Genomic DNA, 12622 nt, shown 5'->3' with positions numbered 1-12622 from the left:
AAAACTTGAAAGCTAAAGCTATAGATGTTCTAAACATCCACATTAAATTTTCCCATTCACCCTTATGGCCTCTCAGTTGTGAAAGAAAATTTTAAGACTAAGATTTACAGACCATTTTAGAACATACTACACATACTACATAATGCACTTAATTTACACAAACAAGTTTTGGTTTAAGTGCATTTAAAAATGTTAATTTTAGATAATAAACATATTAATCTCTCAGTTTTTAAGACTCTATTACAAATACTGGGGGTGCCAGGATATTTTACAATTTATTTTTTTCTTCACTGAAGCAAACGATTTGTTGAATAATTACATTTCTATATTTACCCTACTAAGAAAACTGAAATTGTATCACACTTAAGCTAGTGTAAGCAAACACACAGAAATAACTATAGGAACAGAATGACAGTGCTAAATGAATAGCAATAGCAAACCAAGTTTAATTATATAATTTAATATACTGTAAAGTTGTACCTTGTGATGTATACAATGAATTTCAAGAATGTTTTGTGCTAATATTGTATATACTATTCTACTGAATTCAGGTATGGTGACTTACCTAGTGGTGTCTGGAGTTGGTTTAGTATAACCTTCCACAGCTCCTTCCCACACACGATTTGCCATGGCATTGCCAATTGCTGTCATCACCATTGTAAGCTCCACAGGCCAGTCATCCAAATCAAGAGATCTCACCCGGGATAAATGTGTTCCAAGATTCCGATGGATTCCAGAACACTCAATGCAAATTAGTGCTCCTAAATTTAAACTAGCCCAGTCTGGGTCTATAGAAAGGGGAAACAATTCAGGAAAAAGATCACATTCAGAAATCTTGATCACTAAACAAATATATAATTAATTTTACACTATAGTATATTAACAATTTTTAAACACTTCTGTTCCTGTTTTTTGCATATTGCAGTTGCATGATGTTTACATACACTTCACCATTTATGTGTATTTTCTGACATGCCCAAAGAGGTCTGTGCAAAACAACAACTCTAAATTGACCCAACTGGTGGAGGTGTTAAGATAGTGTGCTCTGATAAAGAACTGGTGCCCTCTCTACAAGTGGTTCCTGCCTCATGTTTAGATTTGCTGGATGCAATCCAGGTTCATGTAACCTTGAATTGGATTTGTTGGGTTTGAAAATGTTATGTTGCAGTTATCCAGTAAGAGGTACAGTATATATGCTGCTGATTAAAGTAATACAGATCGTCAGCTGTGACTACTGCCAGCTAAAACTGAATATTAATAATGATAACATTTGTATATTATGAGAAGGGAATTTTTCAGGTTGATAATAAGATTGTAGTTGCAATGTTGAAATAATCAAAATGAGCTATAACTGATCCCCAGAAGTAAAGTGGCAATCTTTAAACATCTGTAAGAATGGACAATATATTAGTTCTGAAGCCACAGAATTGGCTTGTGAAGTCCCTTTAGTCTGTGAAGGCTTGCAGTCACGTACTGTATGCAGAAACCCCACAGTAGTTTATGAAGAACTCATACTCCAGCATGTTTTGTTTAAGGGAAAATAATTCTTGTATATGTACAACTTGCTAGAAAAGCAAGCTGATCTCTTTTAGAATATAAACAAAATAACTGGGCTGTATTTGAGGCTGTCACTTAGAACGCAGAGTAGATTTTATATATGTGTCTCTCTCTCTCTATATATATATATATCTTTAATGAAGTTTCTGAGTGTAAATTATTTGAAAGGTGAGAGGACAAAGTCTATTATATACAATGATGCACATTGTGAATGGATGTTTCTTTCGGTCTTGTAGGAAGATTTTTTTCTGCTAAGTGCTTCTGTTCAAAAAACCTACTTATCAGAATCTCTAATGGTGATAGGTGTAGCAAATACACATTCTCAAGTGAGATTACACATGTAAAACCTATACAGAATTAATGTGTGTTCTGAGCTCAATAAAGGAGTTATAATATGATACCTGATTGGTGTAGGTGTACATTTTGTTGAATACAGGTGCTTTAAGGATGCTAAGTAAGAGTGCATTAAAAATTATGTCATCAAAAGCTGTAAAAGTGCAGCTGGCAAATAACTTCTAAACAAAAAGGAAATCCTGCTGTTTGTCTGTTAACACCAGGACCAGCTTTTAGTTTACTGCAGCCTTAAATAACATAAGCTCATCAAATCTAAATAAGATAATTCTAAAAGGTGAGTGCAATTTGGACCCATAATGTTAAATTAAAAAACAAGATGATACAATGGGGCCTGAATAAAGTTGCCATATGAGTCAGTTTCAAAGAAACTTGACCTCTGTCTTGTCTCTCCCTGTTTCTTTATAGTAGAACAATGGTGTAGTTTCATCTAATCAAACTGCTTTATGACTGATATAAAGGCATAACAAAAGACCTGCAGGAAATCTCTGAAACAGATGCTATTATTGTTTCTTTTAATTTGTTTGTAAAGTATGAGACAAATTGAATCAGGTCAATAAAATTGGTATATATAATTTTTTTTAAATACATGGCATAAAGACAGCATTATGCAGAAAGTAAATATATAAAGCACAAATACAAAAATAAAAAAATAAACAGATTTTCTAAACCCTATAACACAAATATAAATACTACTGTCTTCACTTACTGGGTGCTTCACAGTCAACACAAAAGCTGTTCCCTCGAACATTACGAATGGACTGGATGGTAACTGCATCACTCTGGCTCCCCAAGCGCGACTGAAATCAAAATTACATCAGTGTTTTTTCATTAGAAAATGTAATTGCAGGGAGGTAAGAAAGAGGGTTTTTGGAAGGCAGCATGCAAGGGGGAGGAGAAGGCAGACTACATCTGATTAAACGAATATTAAAATAAATCACTTTCTCCACTTGCTGACACAGCCTGTGTTCTTCTTCTGATGCCTGTCGACTTTAATAAGGCACTCATATGCTGCAGCACACCTGTCTGCCTCTGACTCATCGGCAGCAGCTGGAGACGATAGTGAGTCTAAGACTGCAATGAAACATTCCTTCAGGCTTCATGTTTTACTGTTCAAATTTGAAAGCTTAATGCTGACTAGCAGTCATTGTATCCAGAATGTGAATGGTAAACAGCATTACTACATTTGCTAGCTGCAATTTGGAGAATTATTATTACTGAATAAGTAATCTAGCTTTGAGCAAAGCAAGCTCATCATGTAGGTAGTTTGGCTTAGTGATGAAGGTGCTGGAATGTAAACCAGAAGAGTGCTGGTTCAGGTTCCCATTTTCTTATTATTCTACCCTGAACAAATCATTGGATTTTCCAATGCTTCAAATGCATAAATATAGAAACAATGATACTACATACAAGGTTTGTGATTTGTAAGATCCTCTGGATATAGGAATTAGCAAAATGAATAAGTGTAAATGAATCAAGTAATGAGTACAGAACACTGACGGCCTCCTTTGTCAATATAACATCAAATTCTGCTTCTTCGGGATGAATCTAAAACAAGTGCCATGTCTATTAAATATTAATCTCTTTGGACTGATTTATTACACTTACCAATTTACATCTTACATCACTGTCGTGAATACAAGCCCACCACTGTTACTTCGTAATATCAAGAAAGAATTACTCATTCAATACATGTTTTAATTTTGTCATACTAACCACTCTGCTCTACATTATCACATCTGTCAAATGCATTAAAATATTCAAAACTGCACAAAGTTTGTACAGAGTATTTCCAAAAATAATAAATCTAAATAACCTTTTTATTTGCATTAATGTAATTTAATTTAGTGTTCAACCACTTTTATACAATGTATAAATGATAGGAATAATTAAGGTTCTTTTGAATATTATGCATTTGCAGGTGTTATTCAAATTCATCCACTGTGGCTTATTTTGCTGCTATCCCATATACAGTGGATTCAGAAACTATTGTAAAAAGCTTGAAGAGACTTATCCAAAAAGACTCAAAGTTGTAATTGCTGCCAAAGGGGCTTCTACAAAATACAGAATTAAGAATACTTACATGAATGAGAAAGTTCAATTTTTGATTTTAAATAAATTTGTAAAACCTTTCTGAAAGAATGTTTTAACTTTGTACAGTATATAAAGTGTGTAGAAAATAAACAGGTCTAAATACTTTCTAAATCTAACACATTAACAAATGACACACAAAATTAACAACAATGTATACCTGAAAAATTGAAAGATGATGTTAATGACCTAATGAAGTACTGTATATTCAAATTGAAATACATATTTAAAGCAGGCATGCTTTGTGGTTTCAAGTCGATTTCATATACTATTAGTAAGCAGAGCAAACTGTTTACACAATTTTGTATATTTGTAGCAACAACAAAGCATATCAAACACTCAGAAAAACTTAACAGGGAAAAGAAACAATAAAGAGAGATAGTTTAAGAGTACAATGGAGATATATTTAAAAAAAAAAATTAAACTTTTTCATTTAAAGCATAACCTTTCACATTTTAGAACACTTTTAACATAGGAAACACTCCATTTACAAAAATAAATCTTATTATATTTAACTATACTTTGTAACATCATGCAAGCAGATAAAGGGCTTATTTCAATTTACATCAGTAAACTGATGAGCTGTACACAATGGTACGTAAACAGTATTAGCTACTATAAGTAGAAGCAAGCATCTACTGTATTTTAGGCTTCTGCACTACAATTAAACAATTTGAGACCTTGATATTGTTTAATACAGTTCTCATCCCAGTGCTACACAGTAGTGGAATTTCCATCTTAAAATAAAATTTTTCAGTATGGTTAACATTCTAAACTAACCTGAAATAGTTCAGTTTAAAACAGTGGCCTCCTTAGTCACTAGATCTCAGTTAAATCAAGCATGCCACTAGGCATTTGTGTAGAGATCCACCATCAACTGGATTGCAGCAAATTAGTCAACATGTGCCAGCATTCCTGTGCCTGGTCATAAAGAGGGAAAAGGGGACACCAATGTGGTATTTAGCAGCTCTATTTAATAAAGTTTCCACACTACTGTATACTTGGTCTTGGTGTGGATAGGAAATATTTTCAATGTGCTGCATCAAATGTTTGTTTTTTAATAATAGGAAAAAAAAACCTGCTTGTGATCTCCTAAAAGCTAACTACTTCACAATAAATGCATCTGAACACATGTAAGCTGTTCTATAATGCACATGATAAGGACACACTTGTGAAAAGGAACTGAAAAAAAATCTAAGAAACTGACCTTTAGAAAAGACAAATAATATGTGATAGGAGACATACCTTATTCTTGGTGCTTTCACAAGACTGTAAACTAGCAAAAATCTGACTTTCAATTGCCTGGACCCATGCTTCTCTTTCGTCATTGGTGGAGGCCTCAAAATGCCACATTTGACCAGTAAGTGATACAATGATGAATTCAAATGACTCTTCTAGCTCTGCAATTTAAAAACATACAGTAGACTCTGATAAAGGCTGGCCAAATGCAACAGTTTTAATTTTCACAGCACAATTGCTCTTTAAAATTCTTTCACTTCAGCAAAACAGACATGCTTCTGTTGATTAAAGTTCAGTACAAAATGTTAATATGCAATTTAATTGTTACCATTTTACTAAATACTAATTTTTTTATGGCTGTAATTGCAGTTTTCTAATATATACTTTATATACATACAAACACACAGACACACTTTATTTATCTCATTGAATCAACAAGTAAACAATTTTTAACTATGTATGTATAATTATGAACTCATCCAAACCTTTACTTTCAAAATTATTTTTCATGCCAGTCCTTGAAACAATTTCTGTTTATCACTAGACACAGTAAAACATTACATTTTGTATAATATATTGGTGTTTCTGTGCTGCAATTTACACATTTTTCCTACCTTCTGTTGCAGTTGCCCCAGAGAGGTTTAGTGTTTTCTGTTTTTTTTATTTTTGCTGTTTTTTTCTTGCATTTCACATCTGGGAAAAAACTAAGTACATACTGTACATACATTTTCATACCTGCTGCTTCCAGTACTGCGGTTTTGGGGTGAGAACCATGCCTAAGCTGGCAGCCTTTAGCACAGGGGAGGAAACAGCCCTAGATATGCCCACCACATACACCTAAAGCAGTGTTTCTCAGTCACTTTTGCATTGCAAGTGTCCATTGCTGAATCACAGGCACATGAGACTTGTTCATGGTATAATCTGCCCACCAATAATCCCATACCCCAAAACCTCTCACCAACCTTCTCCCCTCCACTTTTATTTCCATTTTGTAATCTCACTAGTTTCTGCCTTCAAAGTGGGGCAGTTGTGGGGGTAAATCAAGCGGGATTAGAAATGAGATAAAAAAAAAAAAAATCACTTGCCACTGTCTGTCTCTTCAGTGGAGGAGGGCATGGAGGTAAATGTACCATGAACAAGACACTAGCTGATATGGCTTTGTTTTTCCTCTTGTGCTTGCGATACAGTAACATTCGATTTAGGCAGAGTGAGTTTGTCATGTGAAACTATGAATGGCAGCGTGATGTGTTGTGATCTAGTGAAATTAGATCGAAGAGCTGTCCACTGTGAAGGTTCATGCAGTGTGTTTCAATGGCATTTGATTGTGAGGGAGACTGGGGTCCTCAAAAAATGCGAGTAGCAACGTTGTACAGTGCAATACAAATATTTTCGAGCAAAAAGTGGTCCCCCGTGAAAGTTTGCGTGACATTCGATTAAAGTGCTCCTCACAGAAAGTTTAGAATGTTATGCAAAGAAGTTCAAACTGGAAGAGCACTGCTCAGAAAACTGACATAGGGAGAATGGGCAGCAGTCAGCATCCATATATGATAATTGAACCCATAACACTTGAAGTGTATAAGTGTACACTGTAACGCTTCAAAGTTATACTACTCAGTACTTACAAATCAAGCTAGGCATCAAGTCCCTCAGCAAATGCATTGTTCTCAATAGAGTCTACAGTGTGTCTCAAGGTGTACAAATTCTATATGACTAGCATTCTGTAACTTTCCTAGGACTACTCAACCACATTGTTTTGAAGATGACATTTTCCTAGTACAAACTTCAAGCCTGACTTCACATCAACAAAACAATCTACATGCAGTTTCACAGAAGCTTGTGAATAAGAATGGATGAAGATGAGTTGTCACAGTAGCAATCTGTTTTGTGTCTTTTGCATACAGCACATGTTATACAAGTACCCAGTCACAGACAACTATTCATCATAGAAAATGACTGAAGCTCAGCTATACAATAGTAATGAGTCTTTCACTGTATATGGCATGACATATGTGGGATCTTTTATAAAAGATTCACTCAGCTGTGATGTACCACTTGCCTCTGCATATATTTGTGCAAATCACATACATTACTAATAAAAGAAAGCCGAAAACACAGAAACTTCTAATTATTTCTAAAAGAAACCCTTGAGTATATAAAAAAACATTACTGTTTTATATTGAGTTGTGAATTTACTGCAACACATACAAACAACTTTGAAATGTGAGTGGCTACACCAAAACTGATTTTGTTCAAATTTTTTTAGGAAATTCAGTAAAACTTAACTCTGAATGTTGAGTTTATAGAAATGGGAAGGTAATTAATAATAATCAATTTCAATATAAAGAACTTTCATAAGAAAACTAAAAAAATACATTATAAAAATTAATAGTGACAAATATAATTGCTCCCCCTTTATCAAGACATTTTATAAGTCATTTTGAAATCCAATTTCCCAAGTCCGTGACAGGCTGATGGAGTCCTATACTTGGTACATCAGTAGGATACTTGAGGATGAAACATCATTGCTCAATTTTAAAAATAAACTTAATAAACATTTAGTACAGGCTTTATTCTTAAATTTCAAGATATTGTCCATGCTATGACTCCAACCCAGTTTGCCTACATTGTTTTAGCCTACGTTACAGCCTAAGTCACCTTTTGAAAGTACTAGCAGAAATAGAATAGTGTTAAGTCTTGTTGGAATGGACTAACCTCAGTTCATTTTTCTTGTATGTCCTCTGCTTTTATTTTATTAATCTTGTTATGAACTGTTGAATACTGTATAAGAAAAAATCACCTAGCATAAACCAAAAACACAAAAAAAAAACCAAAAAAAAACCAAAACAGAATATTTTTTCAAGCTATGATCTAAGTTGGCATTTAGTTCACAGTAAAGATAATGGAATTGTGTTAAGTGTGTCAACACCCTTAATTAAGAAGAAAAAGTTTATAGGGTGCATAGTCAACATAGTGTTTTCATTAGATGCTTGAAAACTAAGTGGATTTTAAAAATGAACACTTAAAAATTATAGTCATACAAGCCTATCAAAAATTATTGTTTGATCCATTAAAAAAAACTACAAACAAATGATGAGCTGTATGTAGGAAGGAATGCTTTTTTTGTATAAGATCAAATATCTACTTTCCTTTCACTTATCAAAGTCAAACAACACAGGATAGAGGATTATCTACACCCTAGTTAGTCCTCATTTTGCCAGGATTGGTGCTTTACTATGCAGGATTGAGAAAACAAAAAGCATACGGGTTGAACAGTTATTGCATAAAGCAAATGCTACATAGATTGAAAAACAGTGAGTTACCACCGGGGTCATAGTGCAATTGTGAAAGGAGATGTAGTACATTTTAGATGAGGCAGCGTGGATATTTAGAAAGCTCATCTCAACTAGCGCAGTATCACACTTCATAACAATTTGTAACCAAATGTATTCTTTTTGTTTATAATATCTAAATGTAAAAAAAAAATGTAGAATACATTGACAAAATTAATTCCCTTTCTTTCTGTTTGATTTAGAACTTAAACCCTTAACAATATTTTTAACTGAGGTTCATTCGACAATGCTCAAGGTGGCACTCTCAGATCCAATAAGGCCTTTATTGATTATATTTTGTTTTCTTATGTTGGTTCATGCATATTACTTGGAACATCTTTGAGAGAAAATCTGTAGTAGCAATAACTTAGCAACTTAATTTATTCTAAGACAGAATTGCAATAGTGCAACGTTGCTGGACAAGTTACATCAGCCAGGGATAAGTCACCAAAATAATAAGCTGGCATTACATCACCAATGGCAGGGGTGCTTATAAACATGCAACTCTGTATGATTGCTTGTGCATTTTCCAACTAGTGCAGCAAAAGGCGAGCAGTCCTTTTAAGAATAGTGAGCCATGTCAAAGAGCCATGTAAAGAGCAGTGAATCCATCTGTTGTGGCATTCAGCGCAGATGGTACATTCCAACTTAGCTCCTTTGCTCTTTGGAGAAGGTGCTGGAGAGTCTCAAGGCTCAGATCCATAATCTGGAGAGCCATTTGCAGCACCAGTACAGGGATGGAGACAGCTGAGAGACTGACACCTGTGCAGCTCCACCACCACTTCTCCATCTTCTAAGGTCTATTAGCCCCTGTGTGGATACTGGAAGAGCTTCAGGCTAATGGAGGTGGGGAAAAGTAGGGCAAGTGGGGCAGATCAAGTTGCCACTGACCCCAAGTGAGCTGTGAGATGCAGGGCCAGTGATAAAAATGCACAGGCAAAGGACGAGGCAAGATCATAGAGTTGTTGTGAAGCGGCTGTGAAGGGAGAGTATGAAAGATGAGATCAACACCTAGTTTGTGGCACCAGCTCTGTAAAGTAAAACAGCTAAGAGACCACTACATCTGCATCTCCCAACACGCAGGTTTGCCTGTTTGCCTACAGCTGACCAGTGTTTAATACCTCTGTTGCACCTCATGACAGCACAGCACTTAACACCCCAGTTGTGTCACCTGCCAGTGTAGCACACAACATTCCTGTTATGCCATCTGACAACACAGTTTTTCAGACTTTCAAGGGAGGGCTATGCAAGAGTGAAGGACAAGTTACATCAGCCAGGGATGAGTCACCAAAAGAATAAGCTGGCATTACATCACCAATAGCAGGGGCACCTATAAAAACAGCAACTATGCAATATTGCATGTGCTTTTCCAACTAGTGCGGCAAAAGGTGAGCAGTCCTTTTAAGGATAGCAAGCCACCTCAAACAGCCATGTAAAGAGCAGAGAATCCATCCATTGCAGCCATTGGAGTTAACGTTACAATAATTTGCATATGTTCAATGTTTGCGGAAACAAAAACAGTCCTCTCTATGCCACATTCAATTATTAGGTTACCACACATTTTCTCAGTAAGATAAATGACTTTTGTTCCTTATTTAAACTGATATTACTTGGACAAATCATAAATACTTTTCAGTGTATGTACAATATGTATGTATGTATGATTGTAGCAGCACAGCAGCGATATGCCCTTTGCAGTTTGCAAAATGTGTGTTGTGATTGCTGTGGGAATGGAATTATTAACATAGTTCTACAAAATAAACTTTGATGCCAAACATGTGACCAGAGTTAGCTAGTGTGGGACAAAAAGGGCACCGAGAATCATCATGGCACTATATATATAGTACAATGTATAAACACAAGCCATCAAAAATGTTCAGTTCTCCCACTTTATCAAATGTACAATTCTGTGCAGGCATAACCCAAATCTAACAAAGGGGGTAAGCGCAGAAAGCAACCAAGATGGGATACAATTAACAAATAAACAGCCAAAAATAAACAGGAGCAATTTATAGATACCAAATTAAACTGACAGCATACACATATTTATTATTGAGTGTTATACTTAATTCTGGCTGTAAACTAAGGTTAAAAGACATACATGTGATTACTCAACACTAGTATTTAGTAAGAATATGGCTTTTCAGAAAATGCATGTAGCTATATTAACTACTGTATCAACAGAACAGTAGTAGTTTTAAATATACCTTTAATCTCAAGCAAGGGAGCAATGACAGTAAACTAAGGGTGTACTCACACTATACACATTTGTTTCGTACTGTGCCCACGCGTGATTCCCAAACTGGCCTGCACTCACGCTGCGCTTTACATTCTGGGCCTTTCATCATCACCATGCAACTTTGTTTAAAGCCAAAACAAGAGTGACAGCATCCATGTCAAAATGATTTTACTCATTTTGTGGTTGTTTTGGAGTCATGTAGGGCAGGATAACACTCTACCCCTCTTACAGATTTATTGAGTGTAAAGCACAGCATTTTGCTGTTAATCGAGCTGCACATACAAGAGGATTTATATGGAGACAAATGATGTTAAGGGAGCTTTTCTTGCCAACTACAATTCAAATTCCTATGTAAGGTGAGAATAAAAACCTGTTTTTAACTTAAAAGGTACTGAATGAAATGAGAATTGCACTACCTGACTTGTTGCATCACTGACATCATATCTTGTTTTCTGTGCTTAGGCACATCTAGTGATCACACTGTTCCTGAATGCTGCCGAACCTTGCTTGGGCCCACTTCTTCCAAGTGGGCCAGGGCACAGTATGGTTGGCTCGACATAGAGTGATCACACTAGTCAAACGAATTAGACTTTGCAGGGTTAGATGCGGACAAACGAGTTGCCGCGATAAAGTCAAGTGTAAAAATTGGAACAGCGAATCAACATCAAATTTCTTGCAAATTTTCTCTTTTTCCTTAAAGCAGTTTTTGACTGACAAAAACATTCCTGTCCTTGATCATCCTCCCTATTTGCCTGGTTTAGCTCCCTATGATTTTTACTTGTTCCCGAAAATCAAAAGTGACCTGAAGGGAATACATTTTTCTTCAATGGATGAAGTGAAGACAAAAATGACAAGCTTGTTGAAGAGGCTCAAACAAGAATACTTCCAGAACTGTTTCAAGTAATGGAAGATAGGTATGAAGCAGTGTAGAGATTGGGAGGGGGAGTATATAGAAGGTGGCAATGTTTAGAATGCTGTAATCCATCAATAAATAATTATTTTCACCAATCTGGTTATTTTTGTGTCTCACCTCGTCTATACTTTGTGGGTAATTTGGTCTTTCTTTGAGGACAATCTGATCTTTTTTGCTTTGTGCCATTTCCCCACCTATTGTCTATGGGGGAGGAGTGAAAATTTTGATCTCTGGTTTATGGCAGATCTTGATGTTTTTTTCGGGTCCCCAGATACTGAAAACATTGATATCTCAATGATGGGTGTGTATCTGTCTGTGTGTCACAGTTTCTTGAGGACGGTCTAGAGCAGTGTTTCCCAAACTCGGTCCTGGGGACCCCTGTGGCTGCAGGTTTTTGATCTAACCAGCTTCTTTTTTTAATTGAACTCCTGGGCTAATTAAGTGAACTGATATTTCCCAAGTTTTGTGTTTAGGGAACTAATATAGAAATTAGAAAACTAAGTTTGCGAAAAAAAATATTAAAATGTACCAAGTAGTTATATAGGAATGTTTTTTGTTTTCTTTTTAACAGTATTTTCATCTTGATTTTCATTCTACTTTTCTAGGTGTTCTAATTGTTTAAATAATCCATTATTTACTAATTAGTGGGTCTGACTCTAAAGTAGTTGTAGCCTTTGATTATTCAGTGTTGTTTGCCTGGGTGTCTGATCTGCTTGTTTTAAATTGTCATTTTTAAGATACAACGAATGGGGAAAAACTGCACAGAGAAAGGGCAAAGTATAATGAAATCAACAAAAGAGAGTTAAGCATTTAAATCTATAGCAAAAGCACAAATATTTATAAATGTCTTATAAATGTAAAAATCATGCTGCTGTGCTTTTCTCAATGTCGAATAAAAGAAAA

The 12622-nt window shown here is 35.3% G+C and overlaps 1 protein-coding gene across 1 annotated transcript in view; it reads right to left on the bottom strand.

The window, feature by feature from the left end:
- agap3 (ArfGAP with GTPase domain, ankyrin repeat and PH domain 3) overlaps nucleotides 1-12622 on the bottom strand; it is an 843333-nt gene that overhangs the window by 68669 nt on the left and 762042 nt on the right. Inside the window, exons 14-16 of the mRNA XM_039753235.1 lie at nucleotides 5245-5399; nucleotides 2618-2708; nucleotides 566-788 (exon numbers count right to left, since the gene is read on the bottom strand). Of these exons, the coding sequence (XP_039609169.1) occupies nucleotides 566-788; nucleotides 2618-2708; nucleotides 5245-5399 (469 nt within the window). The remainder of the gene's footprint in view (nucleotides 1-565; nucleotides 789-2617; nucleotides 2709-5244; nucleotides 5400-12622) is intronic.

This window comes from Polypterus senegalus, chromosome 5 (assembly GCF_016835505.1).
Source record: "Polypterus senegalus isolate Bchr_013 chromosome 5, ASM1683550v1, whole genome shotgun sequence".
In the NCBI taxonomy this organism is placed as follows: domain Eukaryota; kingdom Metazoa; phylum Chordata; class Cladistia; order Polypteriformes; family Polypteridae; genus Polypterus; species Polypterus senegalus.
This window is presented reverse-complemented; position numbering and strand designations above follow the sequence as displayed.